Raw genomic sequence first — 17,299 nt, 5'->3', positions numbered from 1 at the left:
AGCCAAATCATGTTTACAGTCGAGAGTATGAAGAGCTGATTCTCCAGGATGAGAATGAGGCTTAGGAAAAAACACTGGAAGTACAATGGACTGGTTGAGATGAAATTCAGAGACCACTTTAGGCAAGAATTTCGGATGAGTTCGGAGGACCACCTTGTCATGATGAAATACTGTGAAAGGTGGATCCGCCACCAAGGCCTGAAGCTCACTGACCCTGCGAGCAGATGTGAGGGCCACCAGAAAAACCACTTTCCAAGTGAGAAACTTTAGCGGAGCCTTTTTGAGAGGCTCAAAAGGAGGTTTCATAAGCCGAGAAAGGACAACATTGAGATCCCAAACCACTGGAGGCGGTTTGAGAGGAGGATTGACATGAAAAAGTCCTTTCATAAATCTGGAAACCACAGGATGAGCCGAGAGGGGTTTCCCCTGTAGAGGCTGATGGAAAGCCGCAATAGCACTCAGGTGGACTCGAATAGATGTCGACTTGAGACCAGACTGAGACAGGTGTAGAAGATAGTCCAACACAGAGGATAGGGAGGCTCGCTGAGGCTCCTTAGAGTTGGAAATACATCATGAAGAAAATCTAGTCCATTTTTGGGAGTAGCATTGACGAGTAGCAGGCTTCCTGGAAGCCTCCAAGACATCCCTCACTGCCTGGGAAAACTGGTGAGGAGTTAACGTTGAGAGGAACCAAGCTGTCAGGTGGAGAGACTGCAGGTTGGGATGAAGAAGTGAACCTTGATGTTGAGTAAGTAGAGAAGGAAACACTGGAAGAAGCACCGGCTCCCTGCTGCTGAGTTGAAGCAGAAGGGAGAACCAAGGTTGTCTGGGCCACCGAGGAGCTATCAGGATCATGGTGGCATGGTCGGATCTCAGCTTGACCAGAGTCTTTTGAATGAGAGGAAATGGAGGAAACGCATACAGAAAGCGATTCCCCCAATCCAGCAGAAAAGCGTCCGCCTCGAGGCGATGAGGAGTGTAGATCCTGGAGCAAAATTGAAGCAGCTTGAAGTTGTGGGGAGCCGCAAAGAGATCTAACTGAGGTGTCCCCCACTGAGCAAAGATCTGATGAAGGGGCGTGGAATGGAGTGTCCATTCGTGCGGCTGGAGTAGACGACTCAGGTTGTCCGCCAGGACATTGTCCTTCCCCTGAATGTAGACAGCTTTGAGGAAGGCGTTGTGGCGAACCGCCCAATCCCAGACTCTGAGAGCTTCCTGGCAGAGGGAGGCCGAGCCCGTGCCCCCCTGCTTGTTGACATAATACATGGCGACCTGATTGTCTGTGCGAATGAGGACCACCATGTCGTGAAGCAGATGTTGAAAAGCTTGAAGAGCATTGAAGATGGCTCTGAGCTCCAGCAGATTGATTTGATGGAGGCGGTCCGCACTGGTCCAGAACCCCTGAGTGTGAAGACCATCCAGATGTGCTCCCCAAGCATAGGTCGAGGAATCGGTTGTGAGAACCTTCTGGTGGGGAGGAGTGTGAAACAGGAAACCTCTGGATAGATTGGAAGAGGTCATCCACCAAAGTAGAGACTGCCGAAGAGCAGGAGTGACGAGGATGTGTCGAGTCAACGGATCCGACAACTGAGTCCATTGAGACGCCAGGGTCCACTGAGGAATTCTGAGATGGAGTCTGGCAAATGGCGTCACATGAACTGTAGAGGCCATGTGGCCCAGGAGGACCATCATGTGTCTCGCTGAGATGGACTGGCGAGAAGACACAGACTGGCAGAGACGAAGAAGAGCATCCAGGCGCTGGGGAAGAAGGAATGCTCTTAGACGTATGGTATCCAGGACCGCCCCGATGAAGGGGAGTGACTGTGAAGGCTGTAGATGAGATTTGGGAAAGTTGATCTCGAATCCCAAACTCTGCAGGAACAGAATCGTGGATAGGGTCGCCGAGACGACCCCGAGGCCGAGGGAGCCTTGATGAGCCAGTCGTCGAGGTAGGGAAATACTTGAAGACCCCGGTTCCGGAGTGCAGCGGCCACCACCACCAGACACTTCGTGAAGACTCTGGGAGATGAGGACAGGCCGAAGGGAAGCACTCGATACTGCAGATGCAGATGTCCCACCCGAAATCTGAGGAACTTGAGAGAGGCCGGATGAATGGGAATGTGAGTGTAGGCCTCCTTGAGATCTAGAGAGCATAACCAGTCGTTCTGCTCGAGGAGGGGGTAGAGAGAAGAAAGGGTCAGCATGCGGAACCTCTCTTTGACTAGGAATTTGTTGAGGACCCTGAGGTCCAGAATGGGTCGCAGGTCGCCCGTCTTCTTCGGAACAAGGAAGTACCGGGAGTAAAACCCCTGGTTGTGTTGGTCCACAGGGACCGGCTCGACGGCCCGGAGCCGGAGCAAAGCCTGAGCTTCCTGAAGAAGAAGGTCGGTCTGAGTCAAGTTGGAAGGATACTCTCTTGGAGGGTGGTCCGGAGGGACCCGATGGAAATGAAGAGAGTATCCCTCCCTGATGATAGCAAGGACCCAGAGGTCGGTGGTTATGGCCTCCCAACGATGATAAAAATGATGGATGCGCCCTCCGATGGGAAAAGCAGGGGGAGGCAGGACGAGACTGGTTATGCCCTCGCCGAGACAGTCAAAAAGGCTGAGGAGCCTTAGGGACAGCAGACGCCGGAGACTTTTGCTGAGCCTTCTGAGGGGCCTGCCGCTTCGCAGGTTGCCTCGCAGGTGGAGCTTGCCTCGGCTGATAACGCCGCTGATAGATCAATGGCGGTCGAGAGGGTCGAGACTGCAGAGGCTTAGGCTTCGGCCTAAGAATGGACTGGAAGGACTTCTCATGATCAGACAATTTCTTCGTGACTGTCTCGATGGATTCGTCGAAAAGATCCGCCCCAGCACACGGGACGTTCGCCAGGCGGTCCTGAAGATTCGGGTCCATGTCAATGCTCCGCAACCAGGCCAAACGGCGCATCGCCACTGAGCAGGCCGCTGCTCTGGCTGAGAGCTCGAAAGCATCATAGGCCGATTGCATCAACTGAAGACGAAGCTGGGACAGTGAAGCAACCACTTCCTCAAACTCAAACCGAGCCTGGGACTCGATGTAGGGCGTAAATTTTCGAAGCACAGGCAGAAAAAATTCCAAATAGGTGGCAAAGTGGAAATTATAGTTCAGGACTCGGGACGCCATCATAGAATTCTGATATATGCGTCGTCCAAACTTATCCATGGTTCTGCCCTCGTGCCTCGCGGAGGCACCGAAGCATACACCTGGCCTGGATGAGATCGCTTGAGCGAGGATTCGACCAAGAGGGACTGATGAGAAAGCTGAGGTCCCTTGAAGCCCTTATGATGCACCGTGCGGTACCGAGAATCCAACTTTCCAGGGACCGCAGGGATCATAAGAACATAAGAACATAAGCATTGCCTCTGCTGGGTCAGACCAGGGGTCCATCGTGCCCGGCAGTCCGCTCCCGCGGCGGCCCCCCAGGTCCATGACCTGGAAGTGTTCCCTACCTAACCTAAAATATCCATACCCCATTCGCTCAATGTCCTGTAAGGTAACTCTATCTGTACCCTGTAATCCCCTTCTCTTCCAGGAAGTCATCCAGTCCCTTTTTGAACCCCAGAATTGTACTCTGTCTTATCACCTCTCCGGGAAGCGCGTTCCAGGTGTCCACCACCCTCTGAGTGAAGAAGAACCTCCTTGCATTCGTTATGAATCTGTCTCCTCTCAGTTTTTCTGAATGACCTCTTGTTTTAGTTGCCCCTGCTAGTCTAAAGAATCTGTCCCTCTCCACCTTCTCTATGCCTTTCATGATTTTATAAGTTTCTATCATGTCCCCTCTCAGTCTCCGCTTCTCCAGGGTAAAGAGCCCCAGCCTGTCCAACCGTTCGGCATATGAAAGGTTCTCCATACCCTTTATCATCCTCGTTGCCCTCCTCTGGACCCTCTCGAGTATTGCCATGTCCTTCTTGAGGTATGGCGACCAGTATTGGACGCAGTATTCCAGATGTGGGCGCACCATTGCTCGATACAGTGGCAGGATAACTTCCTTCGTTCTGGTAGTGATACCTTTCTTGATAATGCCCAACATTCTGTTCGCTTTTTTTGAGGCCGCTGCACATTGTGCCGCCGGCTTCATTGTGTTATCTACCAATACCCCCAGATCTTTTTCTTGGCTGCCTTTCCCGAGTACCCTCCCTCCCATCGTGTAGCTGTACATGGAGTTTCCTTTCCCTATGTGCAAGACCTTACATTTCTCCACATTGAAGCTCATCTGCCATTTTTTTGCCCACTCACTCAGTTTGTTCAGGTCGCTCTGCAGTTCTTTGCATTCCTCAACAGTTCTGACCCTGCTGGAGAGTTTTGTGTCATCCGCGAACTTGATAACTTCGCACTTTGTCCCCATTTCTAGATCATTAATAAATATATTGAACAGCAGCGGTCCCAGCACTGACCCTTGCGGAACACCACTTGTGACCCCTATCCAGTCAGAGTAGTGCCCCTTTACTCCTACCCTCTGTTTCCTGTCCGCCAGCCAATTAAGGAGACTCAAAACACCTCATGAAGGTTTGGTCGAGGAGCTTGTGCAATGGGAGGCGCAAGGACTCGGCCGGAGGGCGAGGCAAGTGCATGGTATCGAGGTACTCCTTTGAGTATTGAGACCCAGCGTCGAGGGTAATGTCATGTCCATGTCATCCGCCATCTGTCTGAGAAACGAGGAAAAGGACAGCTGGTCCGCTAGTGCCGGTCTTCGCGAAGGACTAGAAGAAGTCGAGGCTTCGGGCTCCATCGAGGCCTGTGAGCAACAGGGGGAATAAAAAACCTCGGGGTCCTCGAACTCCAGGCCTGGAGGAGGAGACCCAGCCGAAGCAGAATTTCCCATCCGGGGTAACTTCTTCTGAGGCGAGACTGTCGAATGTCGAGACGAATGCCTCGAAGAGTGCCTGGATCGATGCCCTTCTCGATGCCTGGACGGGGACGGGGTCTGAGAGAATACTGGTCCCCAGAAGCCTCCAAGGAGCAGATAGGACTCGATGCTGTCGATCGAAGAGGCAGAAGAGTCGGCGCCTCCCCAGAAGCCGCCCAGGCTTGATAGGGGGTCCGGAAGAACTCGTCCTGCTTCCTGCTATGCCCAGGACTGGGAGGCCTCGAAGGTGGATGCCACACTGAGTCATGGGGTGGAGTAATAGGCTCCAAGGGAGGTAAGTCACTAAGGGAGGCTTTTCTCGAGGGAATCGGTTCCAAGGGAGGCATATCCCCAAGAGGGGCCTTCTTCGATGGAATCGGCTCCAAGGGAGGCATGCCACTAACCGAGGGCCGCCTCGAGGAGCTGGACACCGCCCGCCGCTCCTCCTCGCCGAGCAACGAGGTCGTGCGGCGCGGGGGAGGAGGGGGCGGCCCGCCCCACGGGACCGGAACTGGGAGATCACCCTGGATCGAGGCAATCAGCCGGGGACCCATGGTGGTCATGAGTTCCACAAACTGAGCCTCCAGGAGGGACTTCAACGAAGCCGATATGGAGGGATCCGCACCAAACGGGGACCCTTCCGCATGGTCTCCGCGCTCCTTCGATGCAGCGTGCTTCTGCTTGCCAGCCTTCGGCACCTTAAGCACCACCGGTGGAACAATGGGTGTCGGTACCTGATCCGAGGGGACAGAGGAAGGCACCGGCGCCGATGACAAGGCCGAAACCGGTGTGAACAATGCTGGTTTCAAAAGGCCAGAAGCAGCTGGGGAGGCAGAGGGCTTTGTCGACGAAGTCGAAGCACCAGTCGATGTCGAAGCGATAGGGTCCAACGAAGCTTCCATCTTAAACATGGACTCCCACAGCAGGCAGCGGCGCTTAAACGCTCGCGCCGTCAAATTGGAGCAAGGCCGGCACGATTTCGGAAAGTGATCCGGACCCAGACACTGGAGGCAGCGTCGATGAGGGTCCGTGAGCGAAATCGCACGCTGGCACTTGCTACACTTTTTAAAACCGGTGATCGGTCGGGACATAGGCCGGAAAAGCTCCGCCGCAAGGTCAAAGGCGCGGGGCCTCTGCCACGCGGCTGACCCGGTGTCGGAAGGAAAATTTTTTTTTTTGAATAAAAAGAAACCAAAGAAGGAAACAAACGCACGGGAGAGCCAAAAGACCCCAACCCGCAGGAATAAAGAAGGCAAAAACAGATTCAATGGGCGCAGAATTGAAGTTGAACTTCTCAGCTCCGCGGAAGAAAATGAACTGAGGAGACACGTCCGGACCATCGGGCGGGAAGGCACTGGCGCATGCGCGGTGCGGGCATCTCGAAACGTCTGAGTTTCTTCAAGCAAGACATGCTTGTGAGACGTCCGTATCGGGGCTCTGTCGGATGACATCACCCACTAGTGAGAATACCTGCCTGCTTGTCCTAGGATAAGTCCTCTTTCAGTTGTTGTTTTTTTTAATCTGGTAACCCTAAGTTTCCGAGTTTATTTACAATTTGATATACCGACTATCAAACAAATATCTGGACGGTTTACAATTCCTAAAATTAGATTTAAAAAAATGCAATAAAAAAAATAAAAACAGGGGAACATAAAAACCAAAGACAAAGCTATGGACAAAGTAGGTACAATAGGCACTGGGGGAGGGGAAGATTCAAAATTACATCGAAGTCAAAATAAAAATAAAAGGGAGGTGGGAAGGAAGAGAACAAAAAGGAGAGGGGAGAGAGGTCGCTTCTTAAAAGCGGTTGCTTTGAACAATTAAAAATAGGAAGAAAAAGAATCTTATCCAGAATTTTGGTATGCATCTTCAAATAAAAAAGTTTTTAGTTTGGTTTTGAATTTGTCGAGTAAGTTTTCCAATCGAAGATGAGATGGGATTGAGTTCCAGAGGGAGGGGGCTGTGACAGATAAGATAAAAGTTTCGAGTGTAGAAAAGATCTTTGAGAGATGGAACAGTCAGTAGGTTAAGATCAGCGGATCTCAGAGCCCGGGGAGAGGCATAAAGAATGAGATACTTAATCAAGAAAAGATGGGGAGTGAGTGAGTTTAATCTTAAATACCAAGAGGAGAATTTTATAAGTAATTCAATGTGAAACAGGGAGCCAATGTGCCTCAAGTAGCAACGGGGCGACGTGATCGTATTTTTTTGTGTTATGGATAAGTTTAATGGCAGTATTTTGAATCAACTGTAGTCGGCAGATTTCTTTTTTGCGTGATTCCATAGTATAAGGAGTTGCAGTAATCTATGTGGAAAATAATCAGAGAGTGAACTAGGGTTTGAATAGAGGCTGGTTCGAAAAGAGAGGATATAGAGCAAAAATGAGTCTATTGGCTAGAAAATGTATACTTCAATATTGGACGATCCATGACCCTCCAAGGTTTTGGCATTGGTGGAACCAATTACATCAGTTAGCTATTTGGGAAGCTAGAGATGCTGGATTTACTAGAAAGCGAAAGATGTTGTTTCTACAAACCTGGAATTTATATTTGCAAGATTTACATCCTAAGGGCCGTAGTGCGGTTTTAAGTTGGGTCTCTTAATTGGGCTTTTATTTAATTGAATGAAAATAATACTGGTATGTTTTGATAAGGTAAGGTAGAGAGTACCATTGGGTGGGGTGGGGAGTGTGTGGAGAGGGGTGTTAGAGGTTATTGAAAGGTTCAAACACATAGTCACATATAGATAAAGTGGGGGTTTATTGATAATGGAATATGTTTATTTTATTATGTATATTATTTTATTATATTTGATGCATTATTGTTGTAATCAGTGCCTTGATGTTGTATTTGATGATGTTTGCATCAATAAAACCATTTGAATCTAGAGCGAATTAGTCGGAGTTTATAGAAGCATTTTTGGGTAACTGCACCTATCTGATCATGAAAGGTGAGGTCTTTATCTAGGATAATTCCTAATAATTTTACTTTAGGTTCAATTGGAATTTGTTTAGTGTCAATGCAATTAGGTCCTTTTAAAGATTCATGATTTTTAGCTGAAAAGAGAATACCATGGGATTTGTCAATATTGAGAGATAAATGGTTAGATCGAAGCCAGTGACTGATTTTGTCAAGTTTGATATTTATTTCTTGAATGTTGCTAGTATCTGAAGGGTTGACGGGGTGCAAAAGTTGGATGTCATCGGCGTAGGCAAAAGTAGTAAAACCTACAGATTGTGCTAAGGTTAGAAGTGGAGCTAGGAAGATATTAAAAAGCAGGGGAGAGAGACTAGAACCCTGTGGGACACCATAGGTTTAGGAGATTTAAGAAGAAGAAGAACCATTAGAATGAACTTTGAAGTTCCAATCTGTAAAATAGGATGAGAACCAGAGGAGGGCGTGACCTGAGATTCCAATCTTTTTGAGGCAATGGAGGAGGAGGGTGTGATCGATTGTGTCGAAGGCTGCTGAGAGGTCAAGGGATACAAGGAGAACAGATTTACGGTGATTATGGTAGTGGTGAGACCAACGAGAGATAGTTCCGTGGAATGGTTAATATGGAAGCCTGTTTGATTGGGGTGGAGCGCATTGGTTTTTAAAAAAAGTCAGAGAGTTGCTTAAACACTATTTTTTCCGTTAGTTTGGCACCCTAAGTGTTCCAAGTCTTAGTCAGCATTCCAAGCCTCATTTGCTGCTCCAATTGCCTCTCTCCATGTGTTCCAAGCCTCATTCTGGTATCCAGTTGTTTCCCTCAATGTATTCCAAGCCTCAATCTGAAGTCGCCAGAGATTTTGACTATACTGCCATGGGAATCCTGCAGCAACTTCTTCCATCCCCAAACAGGATGCTTACAATCCTCATTCCCATGCAACTCTCTAATGTGTAAGTGCCAATTATCTCAGCACTTACATGTGCAAGGTAAGCATAACGGCACACACCCAGTTACAATTACAGAGTTGCCCTTTATATGTGCAGGTTCCAGAGTAGCACTGAGTGGTTCAGTTTCTGCGGAGAACTCCCTTGCAGCCTTTGGCCAGCGAGGGAATTCAGGTCATGTGGGTAATCATTAGGGAAAAAAAGAGAGCCAAGTACTGCAGCAATCTAATGGTTGTAAAACCTAAGAGCAGTTACAAACAAAGAACAGACCAGTGACGGACAGAAAACAGAGTAAGGCATCCCTGGAACAAAAACTTCAGTTCTCAAAAACTGAAGCATAGTATTTAGAGATATCAAAAAATCGCATGCAATAAGCCAGCTAACGTACTATGCTATATGCTGATAAGTACATTAGAGGAGAACACAAACAGCAATGACTGAAAATAGGGTAAGTGAACTTTGGGTTCCATCATATTGGCACCACTATTTGAGGACTGCCATTTAAGTGCTGGACTTTTAGACCCTCCAACAAAATCATCAAAAATTCCTCTTTCTACTCCCCCATACTGGCCTTTAGTACTGGCTGGCAGAAAGCAGAGCCGGTGGCTGCTTGCTGCTTCAGCTGGAGTTCCTTGGAGCAGAATAGAGATATGGACTGCCCCCCCCCTTCAAAGATGCCTGTGAGAGAGGACTGAAAAGGCTTTCTGAAAAATCATCCTCCCACACAGGCATTGCCTCAGGCAGCCCACATTATCTTTCTGCTCCAAGGACCCCCCCCCCCCAAATCAGTGAGCAGCCTTTGCAGATGAGTACCTTAAGTCGGTGTGGAGGAAAAGTAGAAAGAGGCTTCCCCCCTAGGGTGGGATAGAAAATTTTAAATAAACTTAGAAACTTACACTATCATTTGGGTGCCAAAAAATCCTGCAGCCAAAAGTCTGATGTCTTAACTGTGGTATCCAAACGGCAGTGCCAAAACAGCTGCACCCAAAAATCCTGCTTCGCTGCAAACAGGCTGCAATTCATAATAGCCTCTAGTCCAGAAATTCAGAAGTGCTTTAAAAAAGAAGTCATGCAGAGAAGCAATTCTTTAAGCATATGGCCTAAAACGCTCCCAAGCTAATTCAAATATCTTCTACAAAGATTTAAAAAATATATATATATGCTCTCTAAATATTACTTGAGACTTTTACGCGATTCAGGAATGTTTACAAAGTGTAGTCTAATAGGTTTTAGGATCTTCACTGCATGCACAACCCTTACCATCTCTTCAATGTAAGGGAAAAGCAAATCCCCAAAGTATTCTGTAGCTTCTATTGGAAGCTGTGCCGGCAAGTTGTCAATTGAGCACATCAGAATGCCGCAGCCTTCAACACTGGAAAAAATGAAGGCCATATTAGTTCACAAGATTTTCTTCATGTCTGAAAATAAAAGACATGAATCCTGCAAAAATGTTTTGAGGATTAGTGTCTATTTTTGCAAATCTAGACACAGGATGCACATGAGCTTCTGGTTCATCTGCAACCTCCTTAGCTAAATAATTAATACTGCAAATGTTTCTTTTGTATTCCATTTTAAATACTTTTTTTTTGCACGGTGGCAACTTAAGAATTAAAAGGGGCTGGCCTATAACTTTGACTCCTTGGTTCCCCCCCACCCCTTCCCTCCCCGAGTCTAGCAGCCCTTCCAGCCCATGTTTAGCCCCAATTCAGGCAAAAGCATGAAGACCCATAAGTTACAGTCCTCTCTCTCAATTCCTATTAAAAATATAATTGAGCACCAGGGACCCCCCTCATACCCCTCCCCTGAGGCCATGACTCACCAAAACAGCTGAGGTGCTGTGGGAAGAAGCAATTTCCATTCACTCAATACCTCTGGCAGCTATTTTGAGTAGGGGCCCCAAGAAAGGCTGTGTAATCTGATTTGGGCTAGTAGGCCTTTTAATTCTATGCCATTATGCAAAGGGGTTTGAAGATTAGCACTATATCTTTATATAATCGCTCTTGTGCAAGCAAAACTCTATATATTGAAAATGTGAAACGGATGTCACTTCCCTTTCTATAGACTCACACTTGTCAAAAGTTTTTTCAATATTCACCAAGCTTTCACCATCTCATACAACCACCAAGTCCCTTAAACAAAGATGGCCGCGTCTTTTTCACTCCTCTTATTTATATCCCCCAGCCTCTAAATCTTTTGTAAACCGCATAGAACTTCACGGTATTGCGGTATATAAACTGTTGTTATTATTATGATGATGATGACCTCACACTTGGAGAGACCATCACTACCTTATCCGGGGGAGGAGATTGTTTTACCAAATATCCCAAAGGGTAATATTCTTTATATATTCTTTTCCTCTTGTTTCTAAAGGACAATTACACCATAGACTCCCAGGCTAAATATTATATAAGAGTAAGCCACTCTAATTCTAAATTTAAACCAAACGGTTCTACAGAATTTAATTGGTAAATCCATTTTTGTTCCAGAAAATTTAATCTTTCTTCTTTATTATGCAAAGGGGGGCTTTTCATGTGTTCTAGCAAAATCTCTGAGCTTTATTTGGGGGAAGGGGGAGAGAACAAAGCCTCTCCTCAACAAGCTGCTTTGCAGAAATTTGAATCGTAGCAGCTCATTAATGAGAAATTTAAATGGACTCAACACAAAATATTTATTACCTTTTGCAAAGCTTTCACTACAGGATTCCCATGCTAAATATTGCATAAATGCTGGCATTTTTGCCCTGTTCTAAATGTTTTTGCAAAACGTGTTCATACATTAATGCTTTAATGTATAAAGGCCCCAAATTACAGCTTTACTGATATTTATAGATTTAGCAAAGTCATTTTGACTATCTACAACTGCCTAAAATTTTGTCTGCTCATAACCTTGCTTTACCTCAGGAAAAGAGATTTTATAAAATTACCTCACGTGTTATGCCTCCAAAAGTATGCAGTGACAAGAAGGTATAATATACTTTAATGACATGCATTGTAGGTTATGTTCAGGAGCAGGTGGAAATACAAATTACGTGTGTAGGTTATACACACCTATTTGTATACCTCACTCATGTACATTTATACTCGATTCTAGGCAGGTGTACTGTAAATATAGAGGGATGCATTTTAACCACAATTATAAAACCTGCATAAAGACACCTGAAGTTTCATTTTCCATAGAACACAGATTGGATTTGAGATGTCTAGGTCAGCTCCAGTGGTATTTTACAAAAGGTTCTGCTGAATGTGAAGCATTTTGTAAAATACCTAAGAACATAAGAAGCGCCATCTCTGGATCAGACCTTCGGTCCATCAAGTCCGGTGATCCGCACATGCGGAGGCCCTGCCAGGTGTACACCTGGCGTAATTTTAGTCACCCATATCCCTCCATGCCTCTCATAAGGAGATGTGCATCTAGTTTGCTTTTGAATCCTAGGATGGTCGATTCCGCAATAACCTCCTCTGGGAGAGCATTCCAGGTGTCAACCACTCTCTGCGTGAAGCAGAATTTCCTGATATTTGTCCTGAACTAGCTTCATTCCATGTCCTCTAGAAGCCTGGGCCAATCAGGCCTTAGGCTTAGTGGGGATGGGCGGACCCGCTATGCCTAAGGCCTGATTGGTCCAGGCTTCTAGAGCCTGGGCCAATCAGGCCTTAGGCTTCGCGGGATGGGCTAGGAAGGGGCGGGCCCGCCTCATTTCGACGAGGCCAGCTGAATATAAGAAGAGAAGCACCACTGATTTTGAGAGATTAAACGCCAACTACTCTGTGAGAAGGAATACAGTTAATTTAGAGAGAGGTAAAATCCAGGGGATTCTGTGAGCTGAAAGCCCAGTGAGGTATTGAGAGTGGCCTGCTGCTAGAGGTTTCTTGCTGGGCCACAATCTCCTAAAAGATATTGGCACCAATCTGAAATGTAGAGCCCCTTGTGCAACTTTCTTCATCAAGCAGCTCATTTACACCCAGACAGAAAAGGAAAATCAAGTATACTTGCTGTTCCCAAAGATGAATATGAAAACACCAGACGCTTGACACCTCTGAGTTATTGTCCTCAGGTTCAATCCATCTCCACAAGAACATAAGAATAGCCTTACTAGGTGAGACCAATGGTCAATCTAGCCCAGTATCCTGTCTTCACGATGTCAATCCAGGTCACAAGTGCCTGGCAAAAATCCAAATAGTAACAACATTCCTTGCTCAATTGGACTGTAGTAAAAAAAACTAGACCAGGCACTGGCCTCAGACCATATCTTAAAACCGAGGCATCTCAATCCCCAAGAACCCTTCCTGGGGAAAGGGGGAGCGACAGGAAAAAAGGAGGCTTACCCATCAGCAAGTACTCAGTCACAAACTTTGTGATGTAGCTTTATCCTGAAATTCAACTTAACCCACTAAGATTACAGGAGCCAATAAAAGCCTTTGAAGTCCAGGAGCCCAGAAGCATCTGCTGGAGTCAGAGAAATACTGAGTGCTCCAGCAATGCATGATACCCTTAGAGAGACAGATCCTGAACTTCTTTCTTTCTCTGTCTCCATCTGCTGGTCAACACACACAACCCACAAGTTCTGGATTTATCTCTAGGAAGCAGTGATTCTGCAACTTTCACACTTATGTGGTACCACTCTCTTGTGTAGCTGACCCATTTTTACAAACTTAAATATGAATGTGCAGGCAAATAAGTAGTGAGGCCATAATCTTTTTTTTTTTCCATTTTGTGGTTATCACATATTTGCTTCATGATGTAGTATTGTTTGATGGAATTTCTATTCCTGTTCTATCTGAGATACACAATTTGGGAGCACAATTTGATTCTATACTTTCCTTTGAGTCTCTTTTAAAAGAAACCATTAGATTGGGTTTTTTTTAAAAGGATTATTGATTGTGTCTAATTTCCAAACAGTAGATCAAAGTGTTGCCTTCTTTTTTTTAAATTATTTATTTATTGCCTTCTTTTGATTATTGCAACATGCTATTTTAGGATCTTGTGTTTGAGCCATAAGGCATTGAATAAGTATTGCTTTAATTATTGTTTCTTCATTAAGTATTTATAGGCCAACTCACCAGTTGTACTCTATAAACAAGAGTCTTTTGGATATTCCTTCATTTAGACAGGTCCATCATGCAGGTTTACATGAAAGTATTTTTTTTTCTGTATCGGGACCAGAATTATGGAATTCATTACCTCATGAATTGTTGGTAATTACATCACAATTAATCTTTTGCAAGATTGAAGACATTAATTTAGCCAGGCTTTTTCTGACTAAGACATGCTATATTATATTCAGAATGTATCCCTTTATTGAACAAGACTTTTATGGCATTTGAATGCTAGCAATGATAAGTGTTTATATATATATTTTTTAATGTTTGTTTGTAGCATTTACTGCCCTTCAAGTGTCAAACCAGAAGCGTAAAACAATTTTTCACAGAAAAGTATATCCAAATCATGCCATCTTGAAATTTCAATATGCTGTGAATCTCCACATGTGTATGGTTTATTTAGCTTAATATGCTGCTATTTCATGTAAGCACAGCAATGCGGTTCACAAAACTAAAAATGCACTCAATCTAAACATCAATAAAGAGAAATAGAAACTGTTACAAATTAAAGCTAAAGGACAGTAAAAACAAGGAGGCATAAAAGTTCCAGCAAATCACCATGTCATCGGCCAAAAGGTGCACCACAAGTGTCTCTTAGGTATTTTAGTTCGGAAAAGCTAATTGAAACAAATACGTTTTAAGAGCTACTGTAAATCTAGGAAAAGAAAGCTCAGTGCAAAAGGAATGAGGTAAACTGCATAAAGTAGGCGTTACACAAAAGAAAGCAAGTTGCTGTGCGAGTCTTAAGGAAGAAAAGTTTAGTCGGCCCACACAAGGAAAACAAGGAGACAAAATCCAAGGGAAATGAGCAAAATCCAAAAAGAGTGGCGATGGAACAGTACACGTCGACCGGGGATTTATAGACAGAATTAGGTCTCAATGATGAAAGTCTTCCAAATATACTTTAGTCTGCCATCATTTAAAGATCTGAGGGCTCTAGTTGGGACAACCAAGAAGCAAGATAAGATGGTTCTTTATAATAAAGCACCTTATCGGCCATAGGTAATACCTTAAACTGAATATGGAAACAAATTGGAAGTCAATGACAATTACAGAACAGTGGAATAACAAGATCCTGATGAGTAGAATTTATAAGAAGTCTAATAGGTCATTGAACCCATTATTTCCAAAGTCACACTGCAGACTTCAGAGCATACCCTGATGAAAGCCACAGCATGGTGGCTGAAATGTCAGTTTCTACCTGACAAAGATGCAGTGAGACCTGGAAACCTGCAACTGCGAAAACCCTGAGAGAACATCTAACCCAGCTCCAAAGGGAGAACATCTTTAAACCTACCATAGACTTTTTCCAGTCTATGGACTTTCACAACAAAACTCAAATTTCTGACCAACTAACTTTCCCGCCAAAATTCAAACTGGTGGACTGCCCCTGTTCCCAATCAGGTCAGTGAACCCACCATTTCCAAAGTAACACTGCAGACTTCAGAGCATACCCTGAAGAAAGCCACAGCATGGTGGCTGAAATGTCAGTTTCTACCTGACAAAGATGCAGCAAGACCCGGAAACCTGCAACAAGCACAATACCAGCTGTGTAAACGCTTAGACAGGATCTTCAAGATGTCTCTGCACTTTTATTTGTTTAAACACTATTTATTAAATGTCTCAAAAGTTGAGCTTCTAGGAAAGAAAGCCATTTTGACCAATTGGTTGTCCCGGGACCTGCCTACTTACAGCCAATGGAGATCTTTAATGATTGTACACGCTTCTTTGGAGCGTAGACTGGCTGGTGACTCCAAAATAGTGAAATGTCTTCCAGGATCCTCAGCTACCAGGAGTTCCAGGCAAATACTGACTATAATTAAGGAAGAAACTAAGGATTTTAACACTGATGTTGTTATCCATCTGGGAACAAATGACCTGGCCAACAACTCCACACTTGCAGCACAGAAAGCTTTTCGGGAGCTTGGTGAGGGCGTGAAACCTTTTGTAAAGACTTTAGCTTTTTCTGAAATACTGCCTGCATATGGAAAAGGAGAGCAAAGAATGAAAAACACAGAGGACTTTAATAGATGGCTCAGAGCCTGGTGTCATCAAGAAGGCTTCAGGTACATAGGAGGATGGGGAAATACATGGAAGGACAAGAAGCTATATTGCACTGATGGGCTACATATTACTACAGCAGGAAAAAGAAACCTTGCAGAGAAATTTAGACAATATTTTTCTAGGCATTTAAACTAGAAGGTGGGGGTGGTGTATGTAGAGACCACCCCCGGCAAAAGAAAAGATGTGATAGTAGTAAAGGCTGCAACAAAAGCAATATCAGCAACTCATTTCTTAGTATTGCAGCGGAAAGTGAAACGACACAAAAATCCATACGAAAAAGGAGATTATCGCTGAAAAATAGCTGGAAAGTGATGACCACAAATGCTCGCAGTCTAAGCAACAAAGTTCATGATCTGCAAGCCCTAATATTAGAGGCAGATCTAGATATTGTTGCTATCACAGAGACATGGTTCAGTGAATCACATGGATGGGATGCAAACATACCGGGATATAATCTTTTTAGGAAGGACAGAGATGGTCATAAAGGTGGAGGAGTAGCTCTCTATGTAAAGATCAATATCCAAGCGACCGAAATGCAAGGGACCTGGGGAGAGGAAGAAGCGATATGGATTGCTCTGAAAAGAGAAGATGGAACTTCTATCTACGTGGGTGTAGTCTACAGACCTCCGACTCAATCGCAGCAAATTGATAAGGATCTGATTGTGGATATCCAAAAGTTTGGAAGGAAAGAGGAGGTTCTGCTGTTGGGAGATTTCAACCTGCCGGATGCGGACTGGAATGTTCCGACTGCGGAATCGGAAAGAAGTAGGGAGATTGTGGATGCCTTTCAAGAGGCTCTGCTCAGACAAATGGTGACGGAACCCACAAGGGAAAAAGCGATATTGGATCTGGTCCTCACAAATGGAGAGAGTATATCTAATGTTCGAGTGGGTGCTCACCTGGGTAGTAGCGATCATCAAACGGTTTGGCTTGATATAACGGCTAAAGTGGAGAGCGGCCGCACGATACTTAAAGTCCTAGATTTCAAACGTACGGACTTTAATGCAATGGGAAAGTACCTGAAGAAAGAGCTGTTAGGATGGGAGGACATAAGAGAAGTGGAAAGACAGTGGTCTAAGCTGAAAGGAGCGATAAAAATGGCTACGGACCTTTATGTGAAGAAAATCAATAAAAACAAGAGAAAAAGGAAGCCGATATGGTTCTCCAACCTAGTGGCTGAGAAAATAAAGGCGAAAGAGTTGGCGTTCATGAAATATAAAAAAACCCAAGAAGAGGAGAGCAGAAAGGACTACAGGGTGAAACTGAAAGAAGCCAAGAGAGAGATACGTTTAGCGAAGGCACAGGCGGAAGAACAAATGGCTAAAAATGTAAAAAAGGGAGATAAAAATTTTTTCAGATATATTAGTGAAAGGAGGAAGATAAAAAATGGAATT

General features: G+C 45.1%; 1 protein-coding gene across 4 annotated transcripts in view; it reads right to left on the bottom strand.

Moving 5' to 3' along the window:
* AASS (aminoadipate-semialdehyde synthase) overlaps positions 1-17,299 on the bottom strand; it is a 112,701-nt gene that overhangs the window by 60,971 nt on the left and 34,431 nt on the right. For all 4 annotated transcript variants that reach the window (XM_033959459.1, XM_033959458.1, XM_033959461.1 and 1 more), the window contains one exon: positions 10,006-10,117. In XM_033959459.1, the coding sequence (XP_033815350.1) occupies positions 10,006-10,117 (112 nt within the window). The remainder of the gene's footprint in view (positions 1-10,005; positions 10,118-17,299) is intronic.

The sequence above is a fragment of the Geotrypetes seraphini genome, chromosome 9 (assembly GCF_902459505.1).
Source record: "Geotrypetes seraphini chromosome 9, aGeoSer1.1, whole genome shotgun sequence".
Taxonomy (NCBI): domain Eukaryota; kingdom Metazoa; phylum Chordata; class Amphibia; order Gymnophiona; family Dermophiidae; genus Geotrypetes; species Geotrypetes seraphini.
The sequence above is the reverse complement of the archived record's forward strand: the minus strand, read 5'-3'. Positions and strand labels throughout refer to the sequence as shown.